This window comes from Globicephala melas, chromosome 2, assembly GCF_963455315.2.
Source record: "Globicephala melas chromosome 2, mGloMel1.2, whole genome shotgun sequence".
Classification (NCBI taxonomy): domain Eukaryota; kingdom Metazoa; phylum Chordata; class Mammalia; order Artiodactyla; family Delphinidae; genus Globicephala; species Globicephala melas.
In genome coordinates this window covers 175,584,610-175,602,891 of record NC_083315.2, presented here as the reverse complement: position 1 = coordinate 175,602,891, position 18,282 = coordinate 175,584,610, and the positions used below count along the sequence as shown (strand labels likewise).

The 18,282-nt window shown below is 64.4% G+C and overlaps 1 protein-coding gene across 2 annotated transcripts; it reads right to left on the bottom strand.

The window, feature by feature from the left end:
* Positions 1–8,951: 8,951 nt before the first annotated feature.
* Positions 8,952–16,004, bottom strand: TRMT61A (tRNA methyltransferase 61A). Of its 2 annotated transcripts, none has more exons than XM_030883266.3 (4): positions 15,921–16,004; positions 14,888–15,301; positions 12,161–12,427; positions 8,952–10,232 (listed from the first exon to the last, which is right to left on the bottom strand). In XM_030883266.3, exons 2-4 carry the CDS (start codon positions 15,270–15,272, stop codon positions 9,973–9,975), a joined length of 912 nt encoding a protein of 303 aa, XP_030739126.2. In that variant the 5' UTR covers positions 15,273–15,301; positions 15,921–16,004; the 3' UTR covers positions 8,952–9,972. The 2 variants fall into 2 exon arrangements, with proteins under 2 accessions (XP_030739126.2, XP_030739127.2); XM_030883267.3 differs by having other exon boundaries at positions 14,888–15,247; positions 15,921–15,994.
* Positions 16,005–18,282: the final 2,278 nt, after the last annotated feature.

Below are 18,282 nucleotides of genomic sequence, written 5' to 3'. Positions count from 1 at the left end.
CCTGTTGCCTCCGCCTGCAGGAAGCCCGCCCGGCCTGGGGCCCTGGTGCACTCAGAGCCTCGGGGATGGGGGCAGGTGTCTCCGATGCCCAGTGGGGCTCAGCAGGCCACAGAGGAGATCTAGGGCATCCATGGGACAGCCCAAGAGGCGCTCTGGGTGACCTGTGCTGGCCGGGCACTATCTGTGATGTCGACATGCCCTGCCACCACCGGCCACCCTGAGCCATCTGACCCAGCAAGGCCTCACCCAGGGGTCATCTCTGGTGCAGGGGAGGTGCCCTGAAGAGGGAGGGCCGCGGGCCAGCAAAGCAGTGAGGATGCTTGTGGAGCCCTGGGCCCCACAGGGGGTGGATGTCACCCGACACCACTGATCTCATTGAAAACCAGATGTCTTCCTGACCTCACCTGGGGAGCTGGCCAGGCTGAGAGGCTGCTCTGTGACCTCAGGCCCGGCCACCTGCTGGGCCTTGGTTTCCCCACAGGGACAGACATGCAGCTGTGGGTGTCCCGAGCACCTGCTTGGATGGACTAGCTCCCTGCTCAGCCCTGGAGCCTGGGGACCACGGTGACTGGCTGTCCCAATCCCCCCTCCAGACTGGGAGCCCCAGCCATCACCTGTCCATTCACTCCTTCCTCCTCCGGATGCTCTTCTGCGTCCCCAGGGCCAGTGCCCAGTGGCCATGTGTGGAATGAATGAAGTAGAGATGAATGAATGAGCCTCGGAGGGGGGCAGCTCGTGCACCAGTGTGTGCGGGGGGGTTCGGTGGCCGTCTGTGCGTGCCTTCCTCCGCGCACCAGCTGCAGCCACCCTGCCCTCCCCTCCCCCACTTCAGCCCCCCTAATTTATGCCATGGGGGGGCCAGCCCCTCACTGGTCCCCTGCCGGGCAGCCGCTTTGTCCCCAGGCAGATTCCCAACGGCCGCCTTGGGAAGAAAGGGCCCTTCTCTGGGCTGTGATGAGGTCACCAGGAGGGGCCCTGTGCTCACAAAGGCCGAGGCCCCCCAACCCGCCCTGCTGGCAGCTGCCTCTTTGTCCTCAGCTTTGGCCTAGAAGAGACCCCGAGGGGCCCCTGCTCGGCCTTGGAGAGGCCCAGGCTGCCTCCCTGGGAAGTGGATGGAGTGGGGGAGGGGAGGGGAGCGGCCTCCTCCCCTGGCTTTGCTCCTGATAAGTGGCAGCACCTGTTGAGGTGCAGACTCCACCCCAGACGCCTTGCTGGGCCCAGGCAGCTCTTGGGGGGGTGGGGCGCGGGTCTTGGCCTGGTGTGGGAGGGTCTGTGTCCAGCTGTCTGTCTGGGTCACAGGACAGGCAGGCAAGCTTCAAGGATGAGGGCTGCAGGAGGGGGAGGGGAACCATGAGGCCGGCATAAGGAAGCACCCTGGGGTGGGCTTGGGCACGGGGGGGGGGGGGGGGGGGCGGCTCTGAAACTACTATCTCCCTGGATCCCACGACGCCTGGCACGTGCACCTGTGCATTCATCTCTGTGCATGTGTGTGTGGTGGGGTGAGGGGCTTGCAGGCCTGGGCACGTCCCCATGCGGGAAACCGCCTAAGCCCAGCCAGGGAGCTCCTGGGCGTACCGTGTTCCACAGGGGGTGGGGGGGCTGAGGCTCAGAGAGGGCAAGTCTTTTGCCCCAAACCACCCAGCCCCCAGCCGGTGGGGCTGGGAGAAACTCTCACCCTTCTGCCAAGCGTCCACAGTGAGGATGAGTCAGATTGCACTGGGCACCTCCTCGGGCAGGGGCCGGGGGGCCGGCCCGGTGGGGGTCAGCAAAGACAGGGTAGCAGAGAACAGAGACAAAAGCTGGGCAAGTGCAGAGACGGTGCCTGGTGGACTCCGATGCCGTAACTGTGGCCGCAGAGCTTGGACACGGTCGGGCCCGCTAGGACTGTGCAGTCCATCTGGGGCCCCGGCACTGTGCAGTGGGAGACAGGCCTGGGTGGGCTCCTGGGATGTCTGCCTCTCGGGGCTGCAGGGGACCTGGCGGCTCAGCCGCCCTGGTGGAGGGGGCCCTGGGCCGCTGGAAGCGGGAACTGCGAGGGCCAAGGCCCGATGGACGGACCAGGAGCTTGGTCCCACCCATCAGAGGGGTGGGAAGGGCCGCCGAGCCCCCGCCACTGGGCACCAGCTGGCGGCCCTGGGCCCTGAGATCCTTAGCAGTCTCTCCACGGAGGAAGGAAGTGGAGCCCAAAGGGAGCCGACCTACCCCTTGTCTTGTCCCAGACAAACAGAGGCCGCGCTGGACACCGGGGCCAGCCGCCGGGGGCCTGGGGCCCGGGGCCCTGCCGGGCGTGGCCACCAGCAGAGCCAGCCCCGGCCGGGTGTGGCCAAAAGCGGAGGTGCCGAGGCTAAGGGCTTGGGGGGCGGAGGCCCCCCAAACCCTCTGAGCTCTGCCCGGGACCCCGTGAGAGCCTGCACTTGAGCCTTGGGGGGACCGGCCAGGAAGCACGGGGCAGAGGAGACAGAGGCCCAGAGGAGGTGGCTGGCACGGAGGGCTGGGTCAGCCTGAGCTGCAGAAGCCCGCGCTGGCCACCCTCCCCACTGGGTGCCCGGCTAGTGGGCCTGGATGTCGGAGGCCCCGCGGGGCCGGGCAGCGTATGCCTCACGTCCTGGGGGACAGCAGAGCTGGGGGTGGGGGTGGCCTGGGCCCCCCGTCCTCCTCCCGTCTCTGTCCCAGTTGCCTGGTGCCCGGAATGTCCATTGTGGCCGTAGCTTAGCAACAAGCCTCTGTCTGTCGCCCCCGCAGCCCCCGCCCCACAGGCGGCCACCCGCATTCCTCGGCAGGGCCCTCGCCTCCGCAGGCCCGGGCCTTGCTCACCCGAGTGTGTCCAGCGGCTCAGAGCCTTCCCATCGGCGTGCCCAGCAGCCTGGGTCCTGCGGAGCCGTGTGTCCGCTGCTGGCCCTGTCGGTGCTCCCTGACACCACGGAAAGAGGCTGTGTTCAGACCTCGTCCCATCCCCTGGTTCACTCGCCCGCTTAGATTCATTTTCTCGGCAAATGTAATGACAGTGACACAAGGCAGCCGAGTGTCCGTTTGGGATAGGTGCGGAGACAGACTAGGGAGGGACAGCGGGGGTCCAGGGGTGCATACGTGGGTCCAGCACTCCTGGAGCTGGACTGTTAAACGGGTCCATCCTCGTATGGGAATTACACTGCAATCGAATGAATCCCTTAGCTACCTTCTGGGGGCATGGCATGAGGTCAGGCCTATTGGTGGCAGCAGGGTGGACAAAGGGGGTACAGGGCTACAGGGAGGGTCTGGAAGCCAACACAGGGTGGCTGTCTGGAGCTGGAGAGGCCAGAAAAGCGGCCGTCTCCTGGAGCGGGCAGCACCCCCTCCGAGGCAGGAGGTGAGGACGTCCTGCAGCCCTCCCCCTCCCACCCTGCAAGGCTGGGAGCTGCTCCCAAGGCCCAGGCTCCACCACAGCAAGCTGGCTCCTGGGTCTGCGGCCACTGGATCCACGCTGAGGGGAGCAGAGAGTGGACGGCTCACCGTTGCCCCTGCCGGGGACCAACCCTCTGTGTCTCTCTCCTGCCCCACAGCGCGTGAGCTGCTGTCCCTGCCCCCAGTGCTGGAGAACCCGAGGGACACACCACCGCCCTCGATGTAGGAGGAGCCTGGTGGCCCTGGGAGGGGAGGCTGGGGCTAGTGACCCTGGGCACTGATCTGGTTGACCTCCTCCAGGGCTGGGGAGTCAAGAGCAAAGAAATGGTTAAGTGGCCTGGAGCATTTCTCCTTTAAAACAAAACAAAACAGAACAAAACTCTATCATGGAAAACGGCAAAGAAAGGTGAAAGTAGAGAGAATCCCAAAGGCTTCCTGGTCCCAGGGGACCAGGGTTTCGGATCTCCCTCCCCCTCACCCCACCCAGGTTATTTTGAGGCCGATGGCAGCCACCGTATCATTTCATAGTATCATTAGCACACCTAAAAACGCTGTCATCCCTAAACCCATGAAACATCCACTCGGCCTTCAAATGGCCCAGCTGAACCAAAAGAAGCGTCCGCACTGCGTTGCCTTGTTGTCCCCCTGCTGCTGTCAATCTGGGAGCCCAGGGGCCTCTGCGATGGAGCCACTGGGAGACACAGTGATCCCAGAAGGGCCTGGGGCGTCGGCACAAACAATCCAACCAAAGGGAGGGAAAACTAAGCTCATGTTGACAACAGCGCAGCCTCGGAAAGAGCCAGGAAGCTGGTGCTGGAAGCTTCCATAGTTGTTACCGTGCTGCTTAGGTTCATCAAGGCGCGAAAGAAAAGAGCAGTTTGAGGGATTCCAGTTCCTCTGGCAGGCCAAGGGGCTGCACTCCACGTTGGGCCCAAGTGGGGAGCAGGATGTCAGAGCCTGAAGGCTGGAGAGACCTGAGCCTCCTGCATCCTTGGAGAGGGGGGCTGCGCACTCCCCACCATCACCTTTACCCAGGACAGAAGGAAAGAGAGCCCAGGAAGGAGTCAGGGCAGGAGGGTGGGGGCACCCTCAGAGCTTTCTCACATCACCTGGCCCTGGGCAGGGGCTGATGGGCCCCGGGGATGAGGGAAGTGGCAGGGTGGGCAGGAAGGGTGGAAGTGGCCTGCCAGGCAGGGGACATGAATGGAGCGGGGTCAGCAAGGGAAGCGGGGGAGGGAAGGAAGGGGCCAGCCACTAACAGACTCCCCGCCCCGTCCCGATCCCCTCCGCTCCTTCTAAGAATGTGCCCGCACCCGGCCTGCCCTCCTCTTTGAAGGGACAGATGTCGGGGAGAAAGCTGATTATCCTCAAAGGCTGGAGGCTGTGACCGGAGCTCTTGGGGAGCGTGACCCAATTCTGAGCTATTCTCAGCCTGGTGGGAGTGGAGTTATTCCCTCCCGCCAACGCTGCTGCTTCGGAGGCAGGCTGACTTTGAAATGCCCTCATCCTGCGGCCGGGCCCAGACACACACACACACACACACACACACAGAAATGCCCTCATCCTGCGGCTGGGCCCAGACAGACAGACAGACAGACACACACACACACACGGAAATGCCCTCATCCTGTGGCCGGGCCCGGACAGACACACACACACACACACACACACACAAGGAAATGCCCTCATCCTGCGGCCGGGCCCAGACACACACACACACACACCCACAGAGGAGGGCAAGAAAGGCTGCCTGGCGAGCCTGGCTGTCTCAACCCCGCTGGCTGAGGACCTGCAAGCCCCAGCCCCCATGCCCTGTGCCAGCAGCCCTGCAGCTCCTCCCCTAAAATCACAGGGTCTCTCTCTCCACCAGGATCTGAGGTTAGGCCATGTGACCAAAGGCTTGAAAAGCGCCTGCATGACCAGGCTCGCCCCTACTGCGCCTGAGCCACAGGACGTGATAAGAGTCACAGTCCCAGGAGGAAAGGGTGGAGCAGAGCAGAGTTTACATCAGCTCAGCCCCCACACATGGACGAGCCTGGCAGAGGTCAGCCAAGAGCAGTCAAGCTACAGACCCAACAGAGGAACTGGCTGCTGCTTTAAGACTCTGAGTATTGGGGGGCGGGGGATTATTTGTTATGCAGCACGTCTGTGGTGACAGCTAACTAGTACACCTACCGCAAAAATTGTGGAGGTCAGTTGAGTGCCATCTGCCTGTGCACGGCCCAATGTTCTCAATTTTTAGTTTTATTATACAACTAACTATAAGCACAGTGACTGGATGACCTGGATTTTCCCGAAAAGTCTCAATGTCAAGTCTTCTGATGAACTATTCAAGTGCCCCTGAAGGTTCAAAAAGCTATTCAAGTGTCACAAAGTGCAGAGGACATTCCTCAGATTCATAAGTGGCCCCCATATTCCGGCCTTGGAATCTGAAAGAAGGCCAGGGGTCTTCCTGGAAAGGGCGGTGTTTCCCACTAGCGCTAATAATCATTGAGACATTCTGTGGACACGGACAGTCCAAACGTTGACACGACACTTAATCTCACAGCAGCAGCTTCCCCCACCCCCATCCCCCCACTAGGCAGGCACTGTGTTCACCTCTGCACGGAGGGAGGGACTCGTCAACGTGGCGCCAGAGGGAGGATGTGACCCCGGCAGACCCGGCGCCTGAGCCCTTAAGTGCATCCTCCCGAGGGCAGAGCAGGGTCTGGTTATCCCTGTTGAGGACAGGCTGACTGCCGGGCCCAGTCCAGACTCCGTGTTTCCCCGTGACCGCCGAGGCCACGTCCTGGCGAGGCCTTCCTGTCTCACCCCACCCCCTTCCGTGCTTTGCTCCAGCCGTGCACATCCCACCTGCAGTCTTTGCCTCCCGGGAGCCCTCGAGGGCAGGCCAGGCTGCCCTGAAGGTCTGGGTCCCCGGCACCAGCGGGCCACTGGCAGATGCTCGACCCCCATTTGCTGCCTGAGAGCGCCCGAGGTTGGTGAAGAGGACCGACCTAAGGATTGGGCCCCCATCTGCACGCTCCCTCCTCCAGCAGGGCCAACCCAGGGACACTCTCACCTGAGCCCCACTAGGAGGCAGGAACACCCCCAGGCTGGCACGCGAGCCCGAGAGCCCCCGGGCAGAGCAGAGCACTGGGTCCCGTGACTGGCCTGTACTCAGAGCAGCCTTGCACACGGCAGGCACTACCAGCCTGGGGCTCCAAAGCAGCCTCTCCTGCGCTTTCCCTTTCATCCTCCTGGGCCTGCAGGAAGCTGTCCTGCCTGGGGCCTCCTGCTGCCCCCTGGGGAGGCCTCCAGCTCACCCACCTCCAATTTCCACCAGCCCCTCCACACCCTGCAGACCGTCGCCTCTTCCAAGGAGCCTTCCATGACTGCAGCAGCAAGTCTCCTTTGACCTCCCTAGACAACCACATGGGTGGGAGAGTGTCAGATATGGGAGGTCCTGGGTGGGTGGGTGGAGGAGGCCTGGATCTGCCTCATCTCTGCTGGGCCTGTTTCTCTCCCTGTGCAGTGGGCTGGGATGGGGTAGGAGCTGCATCATCTCCCTGGGCCAGGGTCCCTCGCAGCCCACCCTCCCTCCAGCACGCAGACTAGAGGCCGGAGAGCCGGCAGCCCTGGGAGAACAGAGGCCATGGAGGCAGAGGGAAGGGGACGGGAAGGGGGGCCTTCCTGCAGACCTAAGGGTTGAGGGGGGCAGGTGTGGGGAAGCCCATCCCCTGACTTGTCCTCATGCAGATGACCTTCCTTGTCGCCCTCTGCTAGACAGGGTACAGCCTCCAGGGGCCTGGCATCCCTTGAACCAACCAACACCCATCCAACAACCGCCCCGAGCCCCCAGCCCACACTGCCCCAGGTTGGGTGCAGGGCACGAGCCCCTCCAAGGCAGGTGACGGTGAAGCACAGGGAGGACAGGAGCAGCTCACATTGGGGCTGCGGGGGCAAAGCCCGGGGGGCTTCCGGGGGGAGGCAGCTGGAGACAGCCCAGAGGCAGGCCCTGATCCTGGCCCGAAGGTGGGATCCTGGCCCAGGGCCCTCAGGGCAGGTGAGTGAGTCTGAGTGGCCATCTGCTTCCCGGGCTCAGACCTGGGAGCGGGGGCTGCAGCGGAGGGAGTTGATGTGTCACGTCTCAGCCACTCAGACCAGGGCTGGGCAGGCGCAGGAACTTCCGAGGAAAAACTGAAGGCCAGAGGTGGGAGTCTGGGGCTGGACGGGGACTTTCCGGGTGAATCCTCGTCCTGTGACCAGCCCTAGGCTCCTGCCTCGAGGAGGTGACCAAGTGACCTGCTGATCGGTCACTCACCACGGACCCTGGCCCTGACCCTCCGGGCGTCAAGCTCCCCATGTGCGGTTTGTGAGGCCGCTTGGCTTCTGCTGTCTGCCTGAAGGGGCTCCCAGGCTAGGGGCAGCCCTACAGGGCTGATCACCAGCATGGGATGTGTGGGAGCAGAAGACGTGGTTGAGCAAGACGCTCTTGCCTCGGTGTGTGGGGGTGGGAAGCTCTGAGAGACACTTGAGGGGCTTTGAAGGATGCGCAGGAGTTCACTGCTGGCTTGCGGCCAGGTGGGGCTCCAGGCTGAGGCCCCCGGCATGGGATAGAGGCCCAGTGGAGCCCTGGGGGCTCGTGTGCAGGGCCTGGCAGACAGTCAAGGCGCTGGAGGGCCCCATACTTGAGAGCAGCTCTGTGCGTGCAACTGCAAGCGTGGACAGGGATCCAGGCCTCCTGACCCCTACCCTGGTGGCCCTCCGCCCTTCATCCATCCTGGGCTTTCCCTTCCACCTCACACGGACCCAAGTGCAGGCTCCAGTGACGCACCCAGGGCCATAGCCCTGGAGAACAGGCAGAGCCAGGCCTGCAGAGGAGGCCTATGCCCTACATCAGACACCTCACAGGCCTTTCCTGAAGGCCAAGGAAAGCCCAGGTCCCTCCTCTGTCCCCAGACTAGGCATTTGGTCAGAGGTCAGGACAGGTCCTTGAAGGGGGGACATGACCCCTGGAGTAGGGCAAGGGCTTCTAGGGACACCAGGGTCTCTGAGGGGACACAGGTCTTACCAGAAGACAGAAGGCGCCCCTGGCCCTGTGATGCTGCCAGCAGGAGACTGGTCCTCTTGTAGGCCCACCTCACTTGGTATCCCTACAAGGACCCCCAAAGCCTGGGTGGTGGCCTGGGGCCAGGACAGCAGGCCTGGGAGGTCCTTCTTGAGTTCTGGGCCCTTCCGGCAACAAGAGGGGCAACCCAGGTGCCCAGGCCGGGCTGCAGACGGAAGGCCCAGCCGGACATGGACGGAAGGAAACACACACGCGCGCGCGCGCGCGCACACACAGCCAGGGACTCTCTCCCCCCCCCCGCCCCCACCCTTCCCAGGAACAAGTGGCCCTTTCTGCAGCTGGGTGGGGGTGGCCACACACTTGTCCCTTTGTCCACCATGTCCCAGGCCATTGTCCTGGAGTCCAGAGCCCCTGTGGTGTCTGCCCTGGGAGAGGAAGGAGCAGGGGCCGGGGGGCCACGTGCAGGGAGGTCCAGCCTGGATGCTGGTGTGGGGAGTGGAGGTCTGGCCTCGTGGGGCACCAGGGTGGACCAGTCAGCACAGCAGGGGCAACAGTGTTTTATTTCTCTGCCAGGGGTGGTCGGGGACCAGCCTCAGGCCAGCCCGGTACCCTGGGGCTCTCGCGCCGACCTGGGGTCACCGAGTCTCCTGACGGCTGGCTGAGGCCAAGGGCAGGCACCCAGGCCCTTCGAGCAGCAGGGCGGGAGGGATGCCAGCCGTGCACCAGAGCTGGAGAGCAGGCCAGGGCAGGGTTGGCGTCGCCCCCTCCATCCTGGGTGCACGCCCCCATCCCCACATCCCTGCGGCTCCTGTGAGCGGCAGGGGCACCGAGTGGCTCTGACCCGACTGGCCAGCCACCGGAAGCACGTTCCCGCCCTGCCCAGCTCTTCCCTACATGACGCTGCGTGTTCGCACGCATCGACACGAGAGGGCTCTGGCTGGGCCAGGGCCGCAGAGGTACTTCCCGGAGGCAGAAGCGAATCAGCGGGGCTGCCCCGGCCCTTCGCCAGCGGGAATCTGGGGACATGCCCACGCGGCCTGTGCACTGCCCAGAGGGGTGGGGTCAGACCTGAGGCCACACAGCGGGGTCGCCTCAGATGCCGGGCAGCTGGACCATGGGGGTCCCTGGCCCTCCTCCTCCGGGTCTTTGCAACCCCCGTTTCCTCCCTCCTCGTTTGGGGCCACCTGGGAAGGGTCAGACCTGCACCCCGCCACCTGCACTCTCGGGCCTCAACATCCAGGAGAGCCTACGGCAGTGGAGACGGTGAGTGGCAACAAAGAGCAGCAGGACGGGGACGCTGACCACGGCGGTGACGTGGGCGGGAGGCCTCCCTCCCCGGGGGCCGGATGCTGTTCCACCGTGGCAGCCCCACTCAGCTGCCCGGGAGGCCCCCGGCCCCGCCCCACCCCGCGTCCGTCCGTTTCTAAACACAGGCCCCGGCTGGCACCCGCCGACCATATAAGGCAGCCTCTGGCCGAGCTTCGCCTCCCCGTCCGGCCCCGCGGTGCTCCCAGCTCCCTGGAGCTCCTGCAGGCGGCTCACTAGCCCGGGGTCTTGGTGGCAAAGGTCAGGTAGCCGGTGTGGCCCACGGTCTCCTTCATGGGCATGCCGCTGCGGAAGGGGCCGGCGTCGGGGCCCGGACTGGCCCCCAGGTCGGGCGCGGGCAGGCTGATGGTGCGCACGTTGTAGACCTGGGGCAACACCTCCAGGGTGCTGAGCTCCGAGAAGCCGCAGGCCGCCAGCGCCTGGCACGTGCGCTGCACCTGCTCGATGCACGGGGAGAAGGAGCAGAAGCGCCCGCCTGCGCAGGAGGACACGGGGTCAGAGGGCAGGGGCCGCCCCCAGAGCCCCGCCCGCCTGGCAGCCTCCTCTGGCCCGGGCGTCTGCGGCCTGGGACTGCAGGGCAGAGGCAATGCACCCCCAGTCCCTTCGGGAGTGGGCGCTGCGAGACCCCACTGTGAGAGCTGAGGAGGGTGGATGCCCCGACCCCTGCCCTGGGGTCCGAGGCCATGAAGCCCCCACCAAGCCCTCTGGCCACAAAGAGCTGCGGCCCCAGCAGCCCCAGAGTAGGGGAGCCGGGCCGGGGCCGGGGGCAAAAGCTCTTCTGCAGCCACAGGGCAGGGCCCTGCCCAAACAAAGCCCTCTCACGCGCCGCCACGGGCCCAGCCCACCACCCTGATCTCCCTGGGCTTCCAGAGGGCACCGCCACCCCTGATTCCCACCAGGCAGCTGAGGGTCGGGGCCAGCGCGGAGCCTTGGCACGGCAGCCGCCAGAGTGCTGGGCCTGAACAGCTTCAACCACACAGAGCAGCCTCGGGGGCGGGGGCTGCGGCTGTCACAGGAAATTACAGGCTGTCGCCCACTCCTGGGAACACGAGGTGCCCACTCTGAGCGGAGCCCCACGGACCAAGGGTGAGGGAGAGGGGGCGGGAGCCGCAGCCCCTTCCTGCCGCCTCCCACCAGGGCTCGCCCACACATCCAGCAGGCTGGCTAGGGGAAGGGACGTGGCCCAGGCCAGCCCCTAGAGATCCCTGAGGCCTGGTCACCTCAGCCACACGTGGGACACAGACCCCCAGGTGGTCAGCTGGGAGGCCTGGGCTTGGAGGCAGAGCGTGAGGTTGACGTGAACCCAGAGGGCACAGGGTCACCCCCAAGAGGGGCCGCAACCCCTGTGCACACAGCCGAGGAACTGGGGCCTGAGCCTGCTCGTCAGCCAGAGGCCCAGAGAGCCCGCGGCCGCACCTCGCCGGGCCAAGCTGGAGAAACGCCAGACCCACGAGGAAGTCGGGAGCCTCTGGGCCAGAACAAGCAGATCCAGAGAACGGGGCTTAGCGGGGCGGAGGGGACGGGACAACACACAGCATGGCTCCCTCGGCAGGAGGGAGCCCAGGGCAGGGACTGCCTGGGCTCAGCCACGGCTGCGCGACCGGCTGCGGCCTTGGGGTCCGAGGCCTGGGCCCGCTGGTGTCCCTGGAGCAGCGAGGACCTGCAGGTGTCCAGGGGGCAAAGCCGGAGCGGGCAGAGGTGTGGGGAAGCCAGCGCTGCCCCTCTCCCCAGCCCCAGGCCACCTCAGCAGAGACCAGGACACAGGAGTCCAGGGCTGAGCTTGAGCCAGCAGGCAGGGGCCCCGCTGGGACCCTATGGCCGCCTTTGGCGTCTGTCTTTCCGAGGGGCAGGCCTTCCTTGGGGCGCCCTGGCCTGCCTCTCCCGCCCCCTCGTGCTGCACTGCTCAGCGGGCAGGAGGACGGCCCGGCTGCCTGAGCCAACAACTTCTCCAGAAAAGGGAAAAACCCAGGGCCTCGCCAGCACTTTCCTGGCTCGGAGCCGACCTTCCAGCCTCTGCACCCAGCATCTTCCCTAAAAGGGGTGCATTAGCCTGGCTGTGGCGGCGGGTGGGGAAGGGAGACTCTGCAGGCACTGGCTGGGGTGAGGGGCTGCCCTCTGACCTCTGGCAAGCCCAGGGGTGCAGGGCCCGCCTCTCACTCAGGCAGGGATGCCACATTCCCCAGGGACTCGAGACACCTCCCACCTTGGGGTGGGAGTGGGGCCAGGCCAAGGGGCAGGAGCCCAGGTGGAGGCCCACCCTCCCCAGTCCTGACCCCTCTCACTCTCACCCTCTCCCTGGGCGACCTCCCCATGACTCCCCCGCTGCCCTGACCCACCCCCGCTCAGGCCGAAAGTGGCCCTGGCCTGGCCACACCCCTCCCAGACCCCCCCCCCCCCGCTCACCTTCAACCTTCAGGGCGTCCCAGGCATGGCCCACGGCCTCCCAAGGCGAGGGGATGTCCAGGAAGACAGCGTCCGCCTCGCGGCTCACGCCGAAGCCGCTGCGGCACACGTCCTGGGTGCGCACGGTCACCCATCGGCCCACGCCATGCTCCTGGAACTCCTCCCGAGCCTTCTCCGCCCGCTGCTGGTGGAACTCCACCGTGTGCAGGTGGCCCGTGGGTGCGATGGTGCGGATGATGGCGTGCGACACGGAGCCGCTGCCGGTGCCTAGCGGGACGGGACGGGTGTCAGACGGGAAACGAGCCCACCCGCACTATGAGGGACCCATCAAGGGCCCACGAGGTCAGCCGACCCCGGGTTACCAGCAGGCACCAGTCTGTAGCTCCCTGAGGGGTCCTGGGACACGGAGGCTGCATGTGTGGCAGGGGGAGAGGAGGGAGCTGACTGATCATCGATGTCCGCCGTGGGTCCAGAGGGGAGGGTGGCAGCCCTGACCACCCCCGGCTCTGGAGAGACTCTGCTGCACAGACCTGGAGCCCCGAAGACGGGTCCCGAGAGGGGCCGGGACTGGCCCGTGGCCCTGCAGGCTCTGTGCAGAGCAGATCGAGGGGACTGGAATCGTCCCACGTGGTGGCTGGGCCCAAGCTCCCCGAGGGACTCAGGTCAGTCCATCTTCCTGCTCCCCCCCGATCCGCTCCCACCACACGGGGTGCAGCTCTGCCCTCACCTTGCGCGACCAGAGACACGGTGACCAATGTGCCCCCCACGTCATCGTCTCTGTTTTCCCCCAGCCTCACGGGCCACTCCTCAGCTTCCTTCACGGCTGCCCCTCTGCCAGCCTTCCTGTCCTGCAGTGTCCAGCCGGGCCTGCGTCCCCCGGTCACCCCCCGTGACCTTCCCCCACCTCGCTGCTCCAGGCGCCAGGCCTCACGAAGACGCCCGGGCGCCCACTGCACACCGATCACCTCCCCCGCGACCGCAAACAGCGCCCAGCATTTACAGGTGCAGAGCTGGACCCGATCCAGCCCAAATCCACTCCCTGCCAAGCCTCCCGAACCAGCTGGTGACATGACTGCCCAGCCAGACGCCTCGGAGGAGCCCTCCCCTTCCCCACAGGTAACTCCTGCACCTCCTCCCCCATCTCTCTGGGAGCCCTTCTCCCCAGCTGCCTGCCGTGCCCGCCCGGGCCCCGCTCCCGGCTCCCCGTAACAGCCCCGACCCCCGCCTTCAGTCACCTCAACACAGCCGCGGATTCTCTCTCCCCGCGGTCAGACCAGGCCTCTGCCCTTTCCACGCACGGCGGAGTCGGACTCCTCGTGACTCCCGAGCAGCACCCCCTTCCTCCCTGACCTCATCCCTGCTCCTGCCACGCTGGTCTCCTTGACGGCCCCTCGCGCAGGGTCTCTGCAAGACTCTCCCTGGGGTGACCCTCCCCTTTGGCTCTTGGTACCACCTTCCCATCACATTCAACCACATACAACTCACTGCTCCCTCCTCAGAGAGGTCCTCCCTGACACCCCTAGCTGGAGGGACCCCTCTCTGAGTCACCCTCAAACACGCAGCCCTGTTCCCCAAGCCCCCCAGCAATCAACAACACCGTAACGGTCACAGTGGGCTTCCTGTCTGTCCCCTTTGAGAAGCAGAAACTTGGTCTGTCTGGTCACGGCTGTAGCCACGGTTCCTAGAAGGGAAGCTGGCGCATCAGAGGAGCCCAGAAGCACGCTCGCCGACAGCACTTTTCAGCCGAGTGGAGCGAGGCCCTGGCTGCGGATGCACAGGGGGAAGCAGGGGATGAGCTGGCCCTGAATCCCGTCCACCCCCCAGCTGCCCTGGTGCCTAGCAGTCAGCCTCTGCCCAGGCCCCACCCACTCTCTGACCCGCTCACTGCCCAGGCTCTGCATCTGACTCTCCCCATTTCAAAGTGCTTGGCTGGGCAAAAAGAACCATCCAATTGTCCACATGGAGAAACTGAGGCCCTCCATGTGGACAAAGAGAGGGATGCAGATGGCTTGAAGCCTCCAAATGTTGGCAGCAGCGCTACGGGGAACTCTTCGTGACTTTGGAACCCAGATGCCCGGCCCACGAAAAACATGCTGGAAATCTAGGCACACCTGGGCCTGGGCTGCTCTTGGCTAGGGTGCATGCTTCAATCCCCAGCACCTGCGTGTGTGTGTGTACGCGGGTGCACACATGTGCAGAGGCTGGGAACAGCTGCCTTCAGGCACTTCCATCTGCACTCTAGGCTCTGGGCTCAGGGACAATGGTGCTGGCCTGGGATGAGCACGGGGCTGGCTCCTCACCCACAGTGAGCACCCTGAAGCAGCCCTGGCCTCCCTCCAGGAAGGGGCACTCTCAGCCCTGGGCCTGGGGCTCCCATTCGCAGCAGTCAGGGACGGCCAGGCCAGGCACCCTCTGCCCTCGGTCAGCGCCGAGCAGCGTTCACACCCCCCACCCCACCTAGACAAGTAGGATCCCCCCTGGGCACCAGCTCCTCCAGCGGGCTAGCCTTGGTCCAGTCCCATCAACTCTCACACAGAGTACAGCACCAGTCTCCTAACCGGCTTCCTTGCTTCTGCCCTCACTCCCTGCGGTCAGCACCCCCAGAAAGACCCTGTTAAAACAGAAGTTGAGTAATAATGCCTGTGTTCAGGAAGGGCAGGCTGGAGGCTGGCTGGACAGTGGGTCTGACCTCCACCTTCATGAACTGAGGCAACCTGAAGAACTCACCCGATTCACAGACCACAGAGCCTGGCCGAAGCTCCAGCATCATGGTGAGCAGGGCAATGTCGGTGGAGTAGAGGATCTGGGTGCGGTGTGGCAGGTTCAGTGTCCAGAGCTCAGGTGTGGGGTGCAGCACGTACACCCAGCCACCTCGGCCGCAGGTCACCTTGGAGCCGAAGGGGCGGCCAATGAGGTCTACTGAATGCCGAAGGACGCCGTGCCGGGTCTGGGTCTGGGCCCCACGCTGCACACGCACTGCCACCATCGCACCATGGCCCAGTGACAGGATGGCTGTGTCACCCTCTTTGATCAGCTCCTCATACGCCACGAAGCTCATGGTGTTGCTGTCTGGCAGGTGCCAGGGACCTGGGAGGTGTGTCGGCATGAACATGTAAGGGGGCCAGGAGGCAGGATATGCACCTGGGGTCCAGAGAGAAGGCTGTGAGGCCCAGATCCTGAGCAATGGGGGTGGAGTAGCTGGCTCAGTCCCTGGCACTGTCCATTAGGACAGCCCAATAGGGCTGCACCCTGGCCTGACATTTGAAGCCCTTCTTGGTGTGGTCTTAAGAAAAAAGCCATCAGCCCAAATCACAGATGGAGAAACTGAGGCCCTACACTGACAGAGGAGGGGCCCAAGGATTCCCACAAAGTAAGGGCCTGACCCTCTCTCTTATCACCCTTCTCCAGGAGCTTGGTTCCCATTCTCCAGCTGTAGGATGAGAGAGCGACTACCTAGGGAAGAGCTGCAAATGGCCCGTGAGGTCACCTCCACGCCAGGCAGAACGCCCCCTCTCCCCAGTTTCCCCTATGGCGGGCTCCTGGGCAGACAAGTGGCAGGGGGATGCAGATGTAAGGGCTCGCAAGCAGAGGTTGGGGACGTGCAGGGGGCAGTAAACAGAAACACTGGCCTGGCCTGTGTAGAGGCAGGGGGCGGCTCAGGCCAGGCTGGCACAGGGCTGGGGGCGGCCATGAGAGGCTGCAGGGAAGTGCAGGGCGACCCCCACCCGCGCACTGCCACCCTGGCCCTGCGGAGTCTCACCGGCGACGCTCGTCGGGCTCCGACTCCCGGAGGGTCTGCACGTGGCCCGCGCCACTGCCACAGCACTTCCGGCTCCGGCCTGGTGCGCGGCGCCCGCTGATGACGTCATGGAGTACCGCCCCTCGCGCGCGGGACCCCGGGAACCACGGGCCGTCCCTCTCGGCCACCGGAGCGCGCCTCGTGCTCGGACTCTCTGCTTTATATCTACTTGTGCAAAAAACAAACTGAAAGCCCCACTGTCCCGCCGCCGAGCTGCTGCAGTCCTTCCAGACTCTTCCTACGGGCGCTGTTGATAAAGGCTGGGAACAGGGCAGGGCCCCGTTCCGCAGCCTTTTGACAGCCCCGGAGTCCCCGGAAGGGCCGCCCAGGCGAGCTGCGCAGTCCCCTACGAGGACACTTTGCCATGGACATTTTGTCACTGCAAACCGCTCTGGGAACACCTGTGACGGGCCCCAGGATAAATTCCAGAAAATGGAATCGCCGATGAGAGGGTCGACCCAGAAGGCTTTGGCTAGGGTCAACCAGAGGAGCAGGAGATGGTGGCCTGGAAGGGTCTGCAGAAGTGGCCTTAGCCCAGGCCTTGCCTCTTCTTGGCCTGCCTCCTCTTCAGGGGCACAGTCTCCGGAGTGCAGGAGCTGCTTCAAGGAGGGAGGGGGTCCTGTGTCCCTTCCTGGAACCCAAGGTGCAATGAGCACTGGGTGAACTGTGCTCCCTTTGGGGTCGGTCAGTGAGGACAGGGCCAGTGGCCTGAGCAGGGGACAGGGGGAGGGGCAGCTGGAGGACGGGGGCAGAAAAGGGAAGCAGCAGCTCTGCTCTGTCTCGGCAGAGCTGATTCAGAACCGGTTCCTCTGGCGAGTGTGTGCGGGGGAGGGGGACAGGGGACATGGACTATTTTCCTCCAGCACACAGGTCCCTGTGGGCCAGGGCTTATCCTGTTAGCCTGGGGGACTGGAGAGGGATAGAGACCCCAGCCCACCCAGCCACCCTGAGGCCTGAGCCCTAACCCAGGGTCAGCTAGCAATGACTCTAGGCCACACTTACCAGGCCCAGGCTGCTCCATCCTGGGCAAATGGGAGTAGCCAGGCCCTTCAGAGCCAGTCCCTTCCCAGAGCCCTGCCAACCTGTGAGGCACTCTGAACTCTCCCTCCTCTGGGGCCAGGACTGGCGAGGGTGTCTGTGGACCACAGTGCCCATGATGGAGACCCAGGTGCCTAGCTTCAGCCCCTCCATGCCCCTGCCCTGACTGGGCCTGGGTCTTGGAGCCCCAGAGGATGAAGGTGAGGGGCCTTTGGTGGCCTCCCATTCTCTGTGGGTTCTTGTCCCTGTGGGGCCAGTGCTCTGGCCACCAGCTGCCTGTGTGGCTGTATCACTGTCCCCTTGCCTCTTGCTCTGGACACCGAGACAACCCAGCTCCATCCACGGCTCACCAACCTTTGTTCCAGGTGACTTTGCACCAGCCTGAATCACCCCCTAATTGCTCTCCTGGGAGATCTCAACTTTCCACTTATCATGGGGGTTCCTTTTCCCCAGGCTTGCAGCTGCTCAGCGGCTGAGTGCCTACTAAGAGCCTAAATTAGGACTCCCAACTTCCCACTCGCCTCTCTGTGACTGGCTGGCCAGCTCCTCCATTGCCCCCTCCTCCAAGCAGCCTTCCCAGGGCTGTCCATCTGAGCCTGCCCCACCAGCCTAAGTCCTCAAGCACCAACTGATTAGCCAGGTCAGGTGGGTACTTTGCCCAGGGCAGAGTTTATATATTATATATTGGGGACCCCCCTAAAAAGAACTGATACTGTATGAGCCCAGCTAAGTGTCATCACATTGAGTCTTCCCCACAATCCTGTGAGAGAGGGACCACCACCTTACAGATGGGGAAACTGAGCCTCAGGGAGGTCAAGTAACTTGCGTAAGATCACACAGCCAACGTGGCCAAAGTGGGATTGGGATTTAAAGCCAGTAAACTTGGCTTCAGAGAACTAGTGGCAGATTTGAAGAAAGCTGGAAACTGGCAGGAAGTAGGCCCTGGAGGAAAGGGAGACCCTGAGGATGCCCACAGGGGGAGGCTGCTCTGCTCTCATCTCAGGCAGGGATCAGGTGACCCAAGGTCTCCTCTTCCCTGACCAGCTCAGTCTCCTGCGCCAGCATGCTCTGTGACCACAAGGCAGCCCCCGCTCCTTTTCTGATCCTAACTAACTTCCCCTTTGGGTTTTGCGGAGCTCAGGGACAGGGCACCAGGAGGAAGCAATGCCCACCCTGGCTGCACCCTGAGCACAGACTCTGAGGATGGCCTCGCGTCCCCTGCTTGGATCCTGGCCCTGCCCTCCTACCTGGCTCACCTCCACCTGCCCAGCTCTGTGCCTGCCCT

Bases quoted from the DNA above. Each gene is read 5' to 3' on its own strand.
- TRMT61A (XM_030883266.3), bottom strand. From the start codon at position 15,272: ATGTTCATGCCGACACACCTCCCAGGTCCCTGGCACCTGCCAGACAGC. The intron at 12,428-14,887 runs GTGAGTTCTTCA...CCGTCCCGCTAG, and splicing joins CTCTGTGGTCTGTGAATCGG to GCACCGGCAGCGGCTCCGTG. The intron at 10,233-12,160 runs GTGAGCGGGGGG...CCTCCTGCGCAG, and splicing joins GGACGCCCTGAAGGTTGAAG to GCGGGCGCTTCTGCTCCTTC.